Source organism: Hyperoodon ampullatus, assembly GCF_949752795.1.
Source record: "Hyperoodon ampullatus genome assembly, chromosome: 19".
Lineage (NCBI taxonomy): Eukaryota > Metazoa > Chordata > Mammalia > Artiodactyla > Ziphiidae > Hyperoodon > Hyperoodon ampullatus.
In genome coordinates this window covers 51,817,700-51,836,035 of record NC_136932.1, presented here as the reverse complement: position 1 = coordinate 51,836,035, position 18,336 = coordinate 51,817,700, and the positions used below count along the sequence as shown (strand labels likewise).

At 38.9% G+C, this 18,336-nt stretch overlaps 1 protein-coding gene across 2 annotated transcripts in view; it reads right to left on the bottom strand.

Annotated features, from left to right (window-relative positions):
* Positions 1–2,862: 2,862 nt before the first annotated feature.
* Positions 2,863–18,336, bottom strand: part of ACACA (acetyl-CoA carboxylase alpha) — a gene marked incomplete at both ends in the record, with an annotated part of 208,309 nt that continues 192,835 nt past the window's right edge. For both annotated transcript variants that reach the window (XM_079726304.1, XM_079726305.1), the window contains 2 exons: positions 2,863–2,964; positions 7,512–7,781. In XM_079726304.1, coding sequence (XP_079582430.1) covers positions 2,863–2,964; positions 7,512–7,781 — 372 coding nt within the window. The remainder of the gene's footprint in view (positions 2,965–7,511; positions 7,782–18,336) is intronic.

The following is an 18,336-nucleotide window of genomic DNA, read 5'->3' as shown; positions in this document are numbered from 1 at the left end:
CTCTGTGATCTGAGCCTTCTACCTTTAAGAGTATCATTCTTTAAAAGTAGTACCAGGGACTTCCCTGGTGGTCCAGTGGTTAAGACTCCACGTTTCCACTGCAGGGGGCATGGGTTCAATCCCTGTTGGGGGAAATAAGATCCCCTCGTGCATGGCATGGCCAAAAAAAAAAAAGTAGTACCAAATTTTAATGTTACTTATAATAAAAACCTTTGTGTAGTGTAATACAATTAACAAAACATGTTCATGTATATCATTTTTGTTCCTCACAACAGTCCAGTGTGATAGGGAATATCATCTCCATTATCATAGATAATGATACCCAGGATTTTTGATTGCTTACTATGTGCTGAGTTCTGTGCTAAGGGCTTTACATATATTGGATAACTTGATTTTCATCATACAGATGAGGAAACTAAAGCTCAGAGAAGAAAACTGACTTGCTTTAACAATAGCAATATACAAAATCAATAGCTTTCTGAGATACCAGTAATAAAGAGTTGAAAAATATAATGGCGGGGGTGGGGTGGGAATCCCATTCAGAGTAGCAAGAAAAATGCAAAACATATAGGGATATTTAAAAACTGGCAAAATCCCACCATACCTCCACTGTATACCAAGACATCCTGGGATGGATGCCACAGTGAACTGTCAGGTGCACTGAAGGATATTTCAGATTTTTGAGAGAAACACTATGATACGTGATGTCTGTTGGATGCCGTGTGAACTACTAGTTTTAAGTAGTTCATGGTTTAACATGAGGTACTGCTACTTTCCTTTTGACAATGTCCTATCTTTGCAAAGCTGGGTTTTCAGTTTCTGTGGGGGAAAAAAAAAAAGTTCTGCACAAAAATCAGTGCAGAACAAGACGTGAGGGTGGCTATGTCCAAGCTGATTCCAAGGTTTGCAATGTCATATGGATGCAAATATCCCATTAGTAAGTAATTGTAATTATTTAAGAATAGAATAAGATTTTTTCAGTTATGTGTATTATACAGTTGACCCTTGAACAATGCCAGGGTTAGGGGCATCGACCCTCAGCAGTTGAAAATCTGAGTATAACTTATAGTTGGCCCTCATATATATGGTTCCTCCATATCCATGGATGCACATCTGTAGATTCAACCAACCACAGATGGTGTAGTACTGTTGTATTTACTGTTGAAAATGTCCACACAGAAGTGGACCCGCACAGTTCAAACCCACGTTGTTTGTGGCAAAAATACTTATGAAGCTGTCTGGGTCAGCTTCCTTAACAATCAGAAATATTAGGCATATCTTTTTGCCTAAAGGTGCTATGAAAAACTTACAGAGACAGTAAAGGTGCTGTGAACCAAGAAAGAGTGGGAATTTCTGGCATAATCTATATAAAGAAAACTATAAAACTTTAAAAAATACACTTAAATAACTGGAAAAACATACCAGGTTTCTTGTTGGGAAGAGTTAATATTATGAAGCTCTCAGATCTTCCTAAATTGATTTATAAACCTAATGCAAACTGAACCAAAATCATTATGGAAAGTTTGGGGGAATTAAAAAAAAAATGAGCCTATCTGTAAAAAGACAAAAATAGCTAATAAAACTTGGGGAAAAATTAAGAATGTGAGGAACTCTGGCTCATTAAAGTAGTTAAAATAGTGTGGCGTTAGTCCAAGAATAGAACAAAAAACAGAATATAAAGCCTGGTAATTGAGTTAAGATTATTATAAAAGTGAAGAAAGTATGAATTATTCAATAAACGGTATTGGAGCAACTTATTAACATTCTGGAAAATACTTGCAGATAGATTATAAAAATGTTCAACTTCACTGGGGATCAAAAATACCAGTTAGGGCCTCCCTGGTGGCGCAGTGGTTGAGAGTCCGCCTGCCGATGCAGGGGATACGGGTTCGTGCCCCGGTCTGGGAGGATCCCATATGCCACGGAGCGGCTGGGCCCGTGAGCCATGGCCGCTGAGCCTGCGCGTCCGGAGCCTGTGCTCCGCAGCGGGAGAGACCACAACAGTGAGAGGCCCGCGTACCGCAAAAAAAAAAAAATACCAGTTAAAATAACAATGGCTGTTTTTATCCTATTTTATTAATTTACAGTAAACAGTGTTGGCAAGGGTGGAGAAAAAAATTAAAGAGGGGAAACAAGCACTACCATATACTGCTGGTGGGAGTGCAGTTCTTGGGAGGACAATTTGAAATTATCCCAAAAAATCTTAAAAAATGGACATACTTTTTGACCAGTAATTTCACTTTTAGAGATTAACCCAAAGGGAATAGCCAGAGATATTCTTCAAAGTTTACATAAAAGAATGACCAGCCCAGGGATACAGCAGTAAAAACTGGGATAGTCTGTATGTTCAAATATGATATATTCATTATAATGATTTATATGAAGCCATTAAATATCATATTCTCAAATAATACTGTAAGAATATATAAAATTTCTCCCTAAATAATATTTAGTAAAAAGAACAAATTACAAAAGCCCTTTTCTATTATGATCCCAATTATGTAGGAAAAAAGGTGTGTGTGTATATATATATATATATATATATGACAGAAAGAATATAATATACATTAATAACTGTGATCTCTTGGTAGGACTGTAGCTGATTTTTACTTTTTCTTCGTAATTGTTTATATGTTCCAACTTTTCAAAATGAATAATTATTATATAGTTTTAAAACCTTAATCAATAATAAGGTCTTTCAGCTAGTAAGCAGTACAGCTGAGATACAAACCTAAGACTTCTAGATTACTCAACAAGCAATCTTCACTGCTCTTCAAGGTCATGATCAGCAGGACAGTGAGAAAAAAATGATCATATTCTCCTTTCTTTAATCCACAGCCAAATTATTCTGATACATAATACCTACCTGGATTCTCCTTCATCCTCCACGTGTTCACAATGGACAGAGTTGAGAGCACTGACTCTCTTATAATCTTGAGGGGTCAGATATAAATATTTGTATCCCTGTGGGAAACACAAACAGTTTTTAACTCATTATTTGCCATCACCACAGAAGACCCAGCAAAGCATGCATAATGCAGCTTGTTCCAAAGCTGGCTTTAAATCTCCAAATCGTGTCTCAGAGTTACTGTCTCATAGAATACTACCACAGACAGTTCTTTGAAAGATGGAAGTGCCTATTTCTGCAGTCACTGACTGTGTCCTTGAAACAAGATATCTTGTAGCTACAACTCCAGGTATATTCCACTCATTTCCTTTTCATCAAGGTTAAAGGGTCATTCTCTAATCTTTAGCGACACCTCTATTAAAGATATCAACACAAAATTAAAGAATTATATGAATTACTATTCTTCATTTTCTCAAATCCATAGTACCATCAACATATAGATGGGTCAAGGATAATTGAGAGCATCACAAAACTAGGATATTCAATCTTAAAATCAGAAGTCTATGCAGTGCTAATGATCAGTAATCACTGAGCTCATACCTTTTGCTTTTTTAAATAAACAAATTCTAATCCCTATGTACACTAAAAAATTATACTAACACTTCATAACTGACTTATTTTTATACATACATATACACACACACATAGAAACTAGTTATTTAATATGTGTGTTCACCTTAAGTGAATCAGTCACTCAGAAAAAAAAAAAAAGGAAGCAGAGAAAAACTTTTAAAATACTATGAGAAATTATGTCCACCATTTAACTGAATTTGTCCCACAGAGAGCACAACATGCCAGAGACATGAATTTGAATTTGCCACTGATTTTGCCTGACTTATGACGAGAATGCCCTGTAGCACTGAGTGTCAGTAGTATGTCTGTCAGCACATATTTACTGAGTGCCTATTATGTGCAAGATACTGTTTAAGACACAGAACAGACAAAAGGAACAAAACAGGCAGAAATTCCTGGCCTTGTACAACTCACCTTCTAGTAGCAGAGTCAGAAAATACACAAAATAAATAAGTTAAGCATACAGTGTTAATGGGAATAATGTTTAAGGAAAAAATAAAATAGAGGAAGGAGACAGGAGAGTTGGCAGAGTTGAACTTTTAGAAGAATAGCCAGGGAAGGCTTTATTGAAAATGTCATTTGAGCCAAGACCTGAAGAGCTGAGGAAATGAGACATGAGGATATTTGGGGGGAAAGCATTCAGGCAGAAGGAACCACAAGTGTGAAGCAGCTGAGTGTGTCCAGCAGGCTCAAAAAACAGTGAAAAGGCTGGTAGAGCCACAGTGTGGAATCAGGTGGGAGCTGCAAGAGAACAAGGATGGAGTGGTACTGGAAGGCCGATCTAGGGAGGGCCTTGCAGCTAACTATATGGTCTCTGGCCCTCACTTGAGTGAGTTGGGAAGCCTTTAAAGGGTTTTAATCAGAGGAAAGTTTTGAGTTGTGATCTGATTTACATTTAACTGGATCCTTCCACTTTCTGTTGAGAGTAGACTTTGGGTAGGGGTAGGGGCACGGCCAGAAGCAGGAATATCAATTCGGGAACAATGCAATAAATGCAGTAAGAGGTGGCAGGGACTTGGACTACTGTGTAGCAGTGGCAGTGCTCAGAGATGGTTGGATTCTGGATATATTTTGAAGGTCAAGATGTACACATGATTTATTGCCAGAGAGGATGTGGGATATGAGAAAGAGAGGTCAAGGGTAACTCCAAGGTCTTTTACTTAAATGAGGAATAGAGGTATCATTTATTGAGACAGAGAATATTGTGGGAAGAACAGATTTAAGGAAGAAGATTAGAAGCTACGTTTAGGCAGATGTGCAGGTAGAGATGTTGAGTCTGGATACGTGAATCTGAAGTTCAGGGGCAGGATATAAATTTGGAAGTTTATCAGTTTATAGATGGAATTTAAAGCTTTAAGACTGGATCACCAAGGGAAGGTGAATATAGAAAAGAGGAGAGGTCCAGGGACCAAGCCCTAAAACAGCTTTTTTTTTTCCTTCTTACCTCACCTTCCATACAAGCTATCCTGCCACAGCACCAGGTGAGAGGGCACTGGGCCCTGTGGGGTTGAGGCTGGGGAGTCCTAGACTTCTTGGTCCTGCCACAGCCTCTGTGGCACTGATATGTGTCTCCATTCACATTTTTTTTTATAATTTAAAAAATTGAGATAAAATTCACATAACATAAAACTGGCCATTTTAAAGTGTACAATTCAGTAGCTTTTAGTATATTCAGATGCTGTGCAACCACCACCACTATCTAATTCCAGGATATTTCCATCACCCCCAAAAGAAATACTGTATTTATTAGAGGTCACCAACAATTCCCATATACTTTAAAAATGAATTTTACTGAAGCATAATTTACGTGCAATAAAATCCATCAGTTTTAAGTGTTGTAGTGTGATGAGTTCTGACAAATGTACACACTTGTGTGTAGTCGCCACCACAATCAAAATACAGAATATTTCCATCATCCCCCGACACTCTTACATTTAAAGATGTAAAAGGCAGCAAAGGAAACTGAGAAAGAGTGGCTAGGGGGGTAAAAAGGAGACTGTAGGTCCCTGGAAACCAAGAGAAGAAAGTATTTCAAGGATGAAGGAGTAACCAACCACACGGAATACTGCTGAAACGTCAAATAGGTGAGTTTCAGAGTTTAACAATATGGAATCAATGGTGACCTTGACAAAAGCAGCTCTGATGGAACGGTGAGGGTGCAAGGGGAACTGACATGGGTTCCAGAGGGGATGGGAGGGAGAAGAGTAACTGGAAACAGCAAGAAGAGAAACTCTTTTAAGAAGTCTTGCTGTAAAGGGAAGGAAAAAATGGGGTAGGGTTAGTGACTGGAGGGGTAAGTGTCTGCGTGCTAAGAGAAGGAGTCTATTTAGCAGAGAGGGGGAAAGTGATGATGTAAGAAAGAAGGGGGAGGAGTTTGGATCTACGTCCTTAAGTTGTCAAGAAGGGAAAGGACCAAGCATGGCGGGATTGGCCTTAGATAGAAGCAGGGGCCGTTCATCAAAGTACAGGAGAGAAGGCGGAGAATAAGAGCACAGATGCAGAGATACAGGAGCTCGTGGAGGCTCTCTTCTAATTGCTTCCCTTTTCTCAGTGAATTGGGAAGCAACATCATCAGCTAAGAGTGAGGATGAAGGAAGAGGGTGTTGGAGGTTTGAGGAGAGAGATGTCAAACTGTCAGTCAGGAGGCTGGTAAGCTTGAATTTAAAGTAAGCCTAGTCAACAGCACTGTGTATTTTTCTCCATCAGTGTTCAGCTATGCAGGTGAGGGAAAAGGAGTAGATGGAGAGAGTTGGATTTAAACCAGGTTTCTGTACAGACACGGAGCAAGCGGAATGAAGAGAAAAAGCAAAGAAGTTGAAGGCATGGGAAAGGTAGTGATTACGATGATTAGCCTATGGTAGACTTTGGATTTAAGGCTGGATAGGAATAAAATGAGTATGTAAGGAGGGAATGAAGAGCAGAAGAAAGGTGGCAGGATCCATAGTTGTAGGTCTTGGTGAGTGCAAAGGATTATTGGACTTGGGGTACTAAGGAGAGTGAGCTGGAAAGAGAGGATGGAGAAATGGCAAAGGAAGGGATGCTTGAAGTTGTCATTATGGGGAATGAGAGGCTGATCTGGGATGTAGGATAGGACCATTGGGGGAGAGGAAGTCAAGGATCTAAGAGGCTAGATGATGGGATGAATCATCTCTATATACAGCAATCGTCAAGAATGGTAACAGGACTAGTAGTACTGGAGACAGTGACAATGTGCCAGCAACTAAAAGATGCAAAGAAGAGGGAGTGGCCAAAGGGTAGGGAACACTATAATAAGCAGCAGTGATGGTGTGGCACAGTCTGATGACATGAGATTCAAAGACAGGGGTTTTCAGAGGGAAGGGAGGGAAAAGGGTCTGGAAGTAGCAGTGAGGCAGGCACTAGCAAGAAGCTATTTTCCTCCAGGCTCAGTGGTACAAGGGAAAGAGAAACCAGTCACCATTTAAGAGGGCTACAGGGGAAGAAGAGTCTTCAGAGGACAGGAAGGTTTCAAGTAGAGCAAGATTAGAGAACAATCAGAGAAGAAGCTGAGGATATGAGAGATTTTGCTGATGACTGACCATAAGTCTTGGAAGCCAAAGTAGAATAATTTAAAGGTATATATTTTGGGCTTCCCTGGTGGCGCAGTGGTTAAGAATCCACCTGTCAATGCAGGGGATGTGGGTTCGAGCCCTGGTCGGGGAAGATCCCTCATGCCATGGAGCAACTAAGCCCGCGAGCCACAACTACTGAGCCCACGCGCCACAACTACAGAGGCCCGTGCACCTAGAACCTGTGCTCTGCAACAAGAGAAGCCACCACAATGAGAAGCCCATGCAGCACAACAAAGAGTAGCCCTGCTCGCCACAACCAGAGGAAGCCCACGTGCAGCAACAAAGATCCAATGCAGCCAAAAATAAATAAATTAATTAATTTATAAAAACAAAAAAAACCTCTACCTCTCTCTACACACGTACACACACAAACACACACACACACACACACATGTGCACCCATACGGTAACTTGAAGTATTATCTTTTCTTAGTCTGTACCTTGTAAGGATCCTCAGGATCTACCCAGGCTACGTGAAACATATGACGAATTTCCTCTGCCAGTCCAATTCTTGCTCCACTGTTGGCTGCTACATAGATGCGTGGGATGCCCTCTGCCCTGGCAAGCTCAGAAGCTCTGAGAAACAGCAAATCCTCCTGGGGTCCAAAGGACCCAATTCGGTATGTGATATCATTGCCAATAACAATGATATCTCGGCCTTCTGGATATTCTGGACTTTTAAGGGTCATTTTCCAAGCTACCATGCCAATCTGCAAAGGCATAAACAAACAAACAAATAAATACAAACTTCTTACATGCAGAATTATTTTTCAGGTTACCTGAAGACATCAGACTGCACGTAGACACAACCTTCAAGTAAAGACATGCATTGCTAAAGAGCCAAGCTCCCTGCGGGAAACTAGAACAAATATTCTAGCATACTTCTCTAAGATTATGTTGAGAATAGCTGGTTTACTGTATATGGATTTCACAGTTGTCTCAATTTCTTCTTTGGGTCTGTTCGAAGAAGATGGAAAAACCAAAGTCTAAATGCACTCAGGCTATGTGTGGAAGAATACTGGGGCACTGGGAATTAAATCCGGGATGCCCTAACTTACTACCCTATCTACTAAGATATCTTTTGTGAGATTCTTTCCAAGAAATCTTTAACACACAGGAGAACAGAAAGAGGACTACCTCTCATGGACTATACAACTTTTACAACCCTGGGTCCTTTTATTGTCCTCTAATATTTGACAGGAATAATAGCAACATTCTTTACAGGCTTGCTTCAGGTATCTTCCATTTCTGCAAGAATTTACTGTAGCTCAACACTGCATCCTTGTAAGCATCTCTTGCTGACTTCTCCCAACACTAGAAAACCAAAGGATGCAAGTAACCAACCTCTTGCTGCACTATGATATATATAAATCTCTGCTCACTGTTCAGTAGCATCTGACCAGCCACACAAATAAATGATACTGACTTAATAGGCAGGGGCGACATGTCTCTTCCCAAACCCTCCCAGCCCTCTCCTCTTTTAATCCCCTTCTATGTGAGAACTAGTCATTCCTTCTACTTGTTGGTTCGCTAGTGCCCCTTCTTCTCTACTCACTCATTCCCCAGTTAACGGCTGCAGTTTTTCACGTCTGCCTGTCTGTTTCCCTATACCTAGATGAGTAATGCTTTCCATTCTTTTTTTTTCCTGTTTCTTTCTGTCTCCCCCGCTTCCCACCACCACCACTCGCCCCCAAACACAAAGCCTACCAGACGAGCATTCCTGGTCCTGCCTAATGGAGCCCAGCCACATCTGCAGCCTTGGTCCCTCGTCCCTGGGCTGCTGCCTATCACCTCATTGCGGAGCCAGCCATCGAGAAAGGCCATGAACAGATGTAAATAGCAGCATCCCTGGAAAGCCACATGCATCACCCAGACTCAACCGGGCCAGTGATCATAAGCTCTGAGTACACATTTCTCAATCCAATTGCACATCCACTGTAATCAGGCTGGTTGAAGCTTTCCACACAGCTATTTGTGATTCTCAGCATTAAGAAATATATATATGAAACACCTACAGATAAATATAAGCTATTTAATATATACCACAGGCCAAATACAAATCAAAATCGATATAATACATAGAAAAAAAATCCAATCACCTTCTGAGGTAAGGCAGTATTACTCTATCTGCTCATTAAAGACAGAGAAAAGGAAGAAGAAACAGATCATCCAAAAAACAGCACAGAGAAACTCCAAATATCAGGATAATTTTGGTCATAGTTTTTAAGAAGCTGACCGATATGATGCCCATGTAGGGAAAAATATTTTAACTGCCTTCTCACGTGGCCCTCTAATCCAACATCTCTTTTGTTTTTCAAGAAGGAAAAGTTATTTCCTCTAAATGCATTTGTAGTTAGGAAGATTGGGCTCTACACCAAATTTTATGACATATTAACTTTAGCCACCTAGGCCAGAGTAGCTTAGATATAAGCCCAGAAGAATCTACTTTAGCAGTTGCATGTGAATGCAAACACTGTGTCTATGTGGCACTGGGCAAGCAAACAACACTCTTATCTTTTGCTATTACCTGGGGACTCTAACTGTGTCACTTGGGCAGTCAGTTCAGCAATTGGCCAGGTCATTACGCTTGCAATATTGACTTCTAATTATTAGTAGTACTTTTAAAAAAATTAATTAATGAATTTATTTTTGTCTGCGTTCGGTCTTTGTTGCTGTGCACAGGCTTTCTCTAGTTGCGGCAAGCAGGGGCTACTCTTGCGGTAAGCAGGCTTCTCATTGCGGTGGCTTCTCTTGTTGCGGAGCACGGGCTCTAGGCGCATGGGCTTCAGTAGTTGTGGCTCGCGGGCTCTAGAGTGCAGGCTCAGTAGTCGTGGTGCATGGGCTTAGTTGCTCTGCGGCATGTGAGATCTTCCCGGACCAGGGCTCGAACCCATGTCCCTGCATTGGCAGGTGGATCCTTAACCACTGTGTCACCAGGGAAGTCCCTTGACTTCTAATTAGGTGTCAACACAGCAGCACCAAGAACACACTACTCTTAATGTCTTTCTAAAATGTGTCCCTTATCAACTGTCCCCCTTCCCACTTAAAAAGTACCAGTACAGAATGGAGAGTGTTGTGTGAGTCTTGGTACAGTGAGATTCCTCTTTGGAAGAGATTAAGTTTTGAATAAGCACAATGGATAAATCTCTAAGGAAGAATCTGTTGCTCAATTTATGTTAAAAATTAGATTTTACTGCTAATCAAATGACGGGATATATAATGGTGAACATGGGCTTGGGAGTCAAACAAACTTGGATCCACATCTAAGCCCTACCACTTATTAACTGGGTGACCTTGGGAAATTCACTTAACTTTATTGAGCTTCAATGTCCCCACATACAAAATTAAGAAAATATTACCTATGGGATTGATGAAAAACTATTAGAAGCAGTTATCTATTATATTAACTTTAACATACAAAGTTTGCCTTTGTCTCTCCTCTCAACCTATCCAAATCTCACCCATTCCATAAAGGTTCATTCAAATTCCATTTCCTCAGAAAAGCTTCCCCTAGTCTAAAGTGACTCCTTTCTTCTGATCGCCTACTAAGACCTTCATGTAGAGAATTCATTTGATAATTAATCACATATGGCCTAGGACAGCTTTTAGCTTGCCAGCTTGAACCATCATATCATCTATTCCAGTGCATAGCAGGACTCCTACACATTTCTACACATAATATGGGAGTAATAAATACTTGCTGGTTCCACAGTCATTTCATTTTTTAAATGATACTTGGAAAATAGTCAACAGCAAGAGCTTAGAACATCGTGCATGACTTATCTCTAGGGATCACAGAATAACAGTACTAAATACCATTAAAATATTTTACTTTTTTTTTTTTTTTTTAATTTTTTTTTTGCTGTACGCGGGCCTCTCACTGTTGTGGCCTCTCCCGTTTCGGAGCGCAGGCTCAGTGGCCATGGCTCACGGGCCCAGCCGCTCTGCGGCATGTGGGATCTTCCCGGACCGGGGCACGAACCCGTGTCCCCTGCATCGGCAGGCAGACTCTCAACCACTGCGCCACCAGGGAAGCCCAAAATATTTTACTTTTAAAAAATAATAAGAATAATAGCTACCATTCATTGCACACTTATAACATGCTGTACTATACTATAAATGTTAATAAATACTGATAATAGGAGATTAAGCTGGAAAATCTGCCTGTCTTGGTTCAAATTTCAGCTTTATATGAGCTGTATAGCCTTGGACAAGTCACTTAACCTTAACCTCAATTTTTCCAATTATAAAATGGGGATAATGATATCTTTATGGAGGGATCGTTGAGAGGAACACCACATTAAATTAGTACAGAGCCTGGCATACAAAAGTCCTCAAATAGTAGCTATTATCATTATTAATTTAAAAAAACAGCTGTTATTATTGCCATGAGAAAACCAAGGCACAGAGGACTTAAGTAACTTGTCCTGTACCGAGTGTGAATGATTTATTCTTTAAAGTATGATTCACATAATTTCATTTACTAGATAAATTAAGGAAGTATGTTCCAGACTACTTCCACTGCACTTAGCTGAAACGATATGGAAAGATGAACATCAAGTATAACACAAACATAAATGTCGTTGACACCTAAAGGCAATGTGGTACCCTGGATTGGATCCTGGAACAGATAAAGGTCATTGGTAGAAAAATTGGTGAAATCCAAAGCAAAGTCTGTATTTTATTTAACAGTATGGTATTGTACCAATGTTAATTTCTTAGTTTTTGTAATTATAACATGGTTATATAACGGATTAATGTTAGGGGAAGCTGGGTGAAGGTTAATGGAGGTTAAATGGGAACTCTGTATGATTTTTGTAACTTTTCTGTAAATCTAACATTATTTTAAGATAAAAAGCTGAAAAAATAAATGTCATGATAAAAACTTTTTTAGAGGGAATATATTGACTAGTGAGGTCATTGTTAGTGTTCTGTTCAGCCTTATAAAATGGTGGCTATGAAGACTATGAACAGTATTTTAAAATACCCATGAGGTAATGCTAAATTTAAAGAAGCAGGATAACAAAATTGCATGCATACCATAATAACTCTGAGAGGCAAAATGGTGTGGTGGTCAAGGGCACAGACTCAGAAACTAGATTCTACAAATCTGAATTGAATGTAATCTGACTCTGACAGGATAGAGGTTCAGTCAGTTTTCTAGCCACATAACCTTAGGTAAGTTACTAACCTCTATATGCCTGAGTTTCCTCATCAGTAAAATGGGGTAATAATAACCTATTGTATTAAGTCTGCTGTGAAGACTAAACACATGTTAAATCTTATAGTAAGTGTTACAACACATGCACACATGCACACACACACTCTCTATCTCTATCTAAAAGCTTGTTGGGGGCTGGGGGGAAGGGAAATAAAGAAACATAGCAAAATGGGATGATAATTATTTAGGATGATGGGACTGTGAATTTTTCCCCCATTTTCCAAATTTCTTTCATGTGTTTATGCCTTCATAACTTAAAAATTTTATAAATTAAAAAGGGAGAAAAAACTACCAAATACTTCTTCACTGGGTAACAGGTACATGGGAGCTTATATTATTATCTCTAGTGCACATTTGAACATTTTCACAGTGAAAAAAAAAAATTTAAAGGAGAAAAAAAAAAAAAATCTCACCAACCTAATGGATTTCTCATGTTTTAGAGGAACTGACTCTAAGTTTTAGTTATACTACAACAGATCACATTTATATAAAATTTAAAGAGAGGAATAAACATATGAAAACTTAAAATCAAGACTCACCTTAAAGCGAGAAGGGTATCAAGAACTGTCTTAGTCTGTTGGGGCTATCATTTCCTTTTTTAAAAAGAAATGCTCTGCAATGATGTGGTATAATGTAAACATATGTATATATAGGTTTATACAATATTAATATCTCTACCTTAGAAGTACTGCTTCAGTGTTTTTCTGGTCTGATAGTTAAATACATATTTATACTTTTAAAGTCAATATTTGTACGATAGACAAGAACAGTGCCTATCAGCTAAATACATATTTAGGACTGTACCGCATGTACTCCAAACATGTACTAAAATCAAAAGCTTATATTTATACAGAGCCTTTCATCTTGAAGGGGGCTAAAGAGCTTTACAAACATGTACATAAAAGGACATTTGCACTGATAGGCAGGCAAGATATCAATTCACCCGCTCCCCTATTTCTTCTAGCAGTCCGGGGTAGGAACACATGGTGTCAACAGATGCAGGTCTGTAACAGCTGCAAAGACATGTAACACAATAATCCACCATACACAGTCACTGAAAGAGGGCTTGCAACTTGAGAACAGCAACTGCTCTCCTCCAGTGCAGAAGCACCACGGCCATTGCCAGCTTTGTGTTTTTAAATTATTCTCTACCAAACTCAACTAATCACCTGACAAAATTGAATTTGATACTGGAAATGGTTTCTGAATGCAAAGTACTTTGTCTGATGATGAAAACTAGTTTGAAAAACGCTTTCCTCTGCCCTTGTTAGATTTAGGAAAAAAAAAAAGGGGGTCACAACATTCAGGAGAAATGGTTCAAAATATTCTATCTAAGAATAGCTTTGTCTCAGAGGATTGGGTCATTACTTCAGAAGACAGTCATATTTTCCTCCCATTTAATTAGGACACCATAAGTTTTTCAGTCAAATTACTTTATATGGATGGGGTCTATCTATATTATACACACAATGGAGGTTTTATATTGAAAATTCTGCAATCACTATAGAAAGGCATACACAAGTGTGACAATGGGATTAGGAATATGACATTCACTGATTTCACCTAAGCCAAGCTGTCCTGTATGTTAACTTAAAAATAACAACCGAAGGAAATTCCATCACTGAATCCTCTTGTTTCAGCTTCTCTCTCCCTCCAACGTTTCTATGCAATAAAACCTAGTGAAAATGACACTCCAGGACTAAGGGCTAAGGACGACTAAAGGGCTAAGGAAGCAACAAAGGGAGAACATGTAGCCTGAAAGCGGCTTGTCAGAGTGGCTGGGTTTATGGTCTAACGAGTCTCAGACTCAGGCTTTTGGTCCCTGGCAGTGCCACTGACTTCCTCCCTGACCACTGTCTTGCCGAGAGAGGCATGGACTAACCAAGTGGTTCTAGGGACTTACTGCCAATTATAGTTTCATTAAGATAGCCATAAATCAGTTTTTAAGATATCTAATTTCAGATTATTTTTGATAACAGAGCATTCCAATTAGCAGGCTTCTTAGGTGTAGGATTATCCACCTAAACTAATTACCTTAAAGTGAGAAAGGGAAGAGGTTCAAAAAAGTTACCGCGAATAAGTTAAGGATCAGCAGAAATAAACATTTGTTTTCCTTATACAAGTTCTAAGGAAGAAGATATTTCTTTGGCCACAGTCTGATCCTGGAATAAACACGCGCAAGCAAGGGAGGAGCGGATGGGGCGGAGAAGGCAAGCAGAAGAGAACAGTCTTATTTAACTGTTTTTATGTGGGTAAAATGATTGGTGCTACAGTATTTCCATAAGAAGTGGGACCATTATTTTCCTGTAGAAACACATTTGGTTTGAAAAGTATCACTGGACAGGACGTGAAAATCAAACCGAATGAATTATTCACAACCTCCGATCAGAGGTGATCATTATTTCTGAGGCTCCAAACAGTGATTAGGATTCTGCCCTGAGATGTCATTTTCTCGCTGAGTAACACCAGTGATACAGAAAGGCATTATCTATCTATCCATATGTGTATTTTTTCTCCTGGGAGGACCTTGGTTTAATGTTACTATAACAGATAATAAAAACATGATAATATTAACATTTATTCTGATGATGCCTATAAATGCCATTAGTCTGACACAAAGTGTCAACACTAATCATGACCCAAAATTAACACCAAAATTGACATCAACATTAATTGTACTATCAGTGTGAATAGAAGGTACAAGTGTACATATGCACATGTACACAACCGCACTTTCCAAAGCTGCTGCTACCACAAAGTAAAACAACAATATTTAAGCTCAATAAAGAAATCTGAAGGGAAAGCTAAGGGGCAAAACAGGACAGGAATTTGTTTTCAAGGATGTAAGAAGCATTCAAGTCTAGCTATGCCGTGGGAAGTAGAAAGGGAGTATCTTTGCCACAGCTGCCTTTCTTATATCTCCACACTTTGAGTTCATCGGTAATAATATCTTTCTATATGGACTTAAACACAGGTTAGACTGTGGTTGAGATATTGAAGCTTTATTTATTTTCCATGCTGAAAGTCTAAAAGTTGAGTGTTTCTGGCAAAGCCTCCAGCAGCTATCGTGCTACTACTGCTGATGCTGGGAAGATGACTATCCGACAAGGCTCTGGGGCAGAAATATAAAGAATCCTAGAACATTAGAGCCGAAACAGACCCAAGCAGCATCTGCATCATGAAGATGAAAAAACTAAGATCCAGAGAGAAGGAATATGAACTTGAGTTCCTTTTCAGACAGATAACAAAATGCTACCTTTCCCCCTTCCTTTTGTATGTTAGATGGAATACTTCACTTTTAATTAGATACTATCAAAAAATAATTACAATTTTAACTTATATTAGAACCTCGTGGGAAAACAATACATCATGAAATATTAGAAAATACTGTATAGGTCTTAAAAGGTGTATTTTTAAACCATAAGGCAATGCAATATTTGACTTAATTTGTGCCGTTCAGAAAAACCATGCTGAAAAAATGTCAATGCCTTTCCATGTTGTATTATCTTCTGGATATCATGTTCCGTTGCCTAGCGTCGTATGAGCACATAAAGGAGCTGAAAACAATTTTCTTAACAGCTGAAAAACTCTTTTTTTCATGCTTGGATAATTCAAAAATGGCTGAACAAACTTACCTCAACCCTTCTAAAAAGCGATAAAAGGATAAGAAAAATATCATTTTTAGAGCAAAAAATTTTCTGCCCAGAGGTAATTCTTTGAAAATGTTACCAAAGATTAGAAATAATAATTTTAGACAGGGGAATTATTTCTTCCTGTACTATTTATATGCTTGAAACCAGTCATTTTACACATGTACACACAATGCTTTAATAAACACACCAATTTTAAAAAAACACATGCAGTGGAGCACATACAAGCCAGTGGTATTTGAGAAATGGGGCGCCGGAGTGACTGGTTGATAGGGAAATTAACCAAGCTGGCCTACCACAGTTCAGGAAGCCTCCCCCATTAATCATGTAAACGAATGTTGAACTCTGATGTTCCACGCTACACCTCATCCTCTGGTGTCATCTGTTGCTGTCCTGATGTTCATTATTGCCTCTGGTTGGAGCTGTAAAATTTCTTGACGTAGGGTACTATATCACACCCTTTTTCTATAAAATCTTAAAAATTAAGATGTATGAAAATGCTGGCAAGTTCATCCTTTTGTTTAAAGGCTAACTTTAAGGACTTACTTTTGAAAGGCACTGAGGAGCCCTCCACAAGTGCTGCTTTGGTTGGCCAAGGGATGCATTAGGATTTTCAAGGTCAGTCAAGCTCACTGGGCCTTGGTTTGCTACTAATGAAATAAGTCAAAATCAACTAATCGACCCAATGAGAATTCTCCAGCTCCAATAACAGACATTAAGAAGGAATTTGAAGAAAAATATATACATCCCAGAAGAACAGTGTTAGGAATTCATTAGAAGTAATTCCACGGCAGCAAGACCTAGCTTTCAAAAGTAGCCTCAATATTTTTCTAATGAGGGACTCAACTTTGGCCCTGAAGATCATTTCAGACAAAGACTTGTAGCCAAACACACTCACTAAGAATGAGGCTAAAAGAAGAAAAGTGCACAATAATTTTAAATAAAACTATCTTACCACGTATTCTGTAATATGTCTTTTTCTGTACTTGAAATTCCTATCTTGCTAGGCTAAAAAGATTCAAAATTGGTTTTTTAAAGTCCTTGATGAAAAATAAGGTAAGTGCAAATTATGAATGTTTATATGTAATCAGTGGAATGTGATACTTTTCTGCCGAGGATCTCAAAGCACTTAGAAACATTCTCCCATCTTCAGGGACAGATTGGTGGCAAGGACCATTAGTCTCTTTTTATAACTTGAACAGTCAGTGCACAGACCATGATCCTGTTTTTCAGATCTGCTTTTCTTGGGTCTATTTCAGAGCTCACCTTCAGCATGCTACAATACAAATATGCCTCTTTTCCAACACACATCTGAAATACTGATACGGACTCAATTTCCACACCCAGCATGAAAAGGTAAACTGATTTCAAAAGAATGAAACAAAAGCACAGTAAAATACATCCAAATTAGCTTCCCATTCATGGAGCTATTCTGAGGTTAAATCGAGTAAAACAATAGGCAAAAGCCTAATGTTACACTAGAAAAATATTTGGGTTTTGTTCGCATGAGAAATGGTCAACCCTTTCCTTACTCAAGCCCACAAACGCTCTCTCCAGTCAGTTTCAAAGCATAATGGGTTGCACTAGAATTTAAGTCCAGGATAGCCCAAGCAATTCCTTTGAGAGTATGGAAAATGTCAACCAAGTGAATTAAGACAGAGGGTTATGGTGGTTTTTCTAAAATAAGAGGTCCTTTGGGTTAAGAGGTCCAGCCTAAGAACTGTCAAAATAGATCTACTAATTAATTTCTTCCAATCTTTCAGGCTTACATAAGCTTACCAACTTCCTTTCCCTATCCAACTCCTAAATTTTATTTTTGTTTTTATACTCAAATTAGAGATTTCAAAGGATTATAGCAAAAATAAGTCAGACGCAGTGTCAAAATGGTAAGATTTATTTAAGCTAGTCAATAGATGCAGGGATATTTGTCGTATCACTCCATATTTTTCTATAAGTTTGAAATATTTTATAATAAAAAAGTTAAAGAGATGCTTACACCTTCGTGGAACTGGACAACAGTACCTTGCCAACAATTAGACGACAGTTAAATACAGGCAAGGCTGAGCAGTTCTAGAAATGAATTCTTAATCCCCACCATTTCATCCCCCAGAACATAAAGCAGAACTGAAACCAAGATACCAGTCATAATGGCAGCTAGCCTTCAAACTTTAATTTATACTACTTATTTCCCTCCTCAATCATCCTCTTTCTAAAAAATGTTTCCTGTAAAAATGTGCAGTCATGATGTAAGATTCAACAGATCTCCACCCAAAGGGTTAAGAGAGCAATTGCATGTTGTGGGAACACTAGGCAAAGCCTACCATACCAACTGAAAAAAAAGGGAAGGATACTGCTGGATTTGCCTCACCAAACAGGGCAATTCAAGAGGCTTAT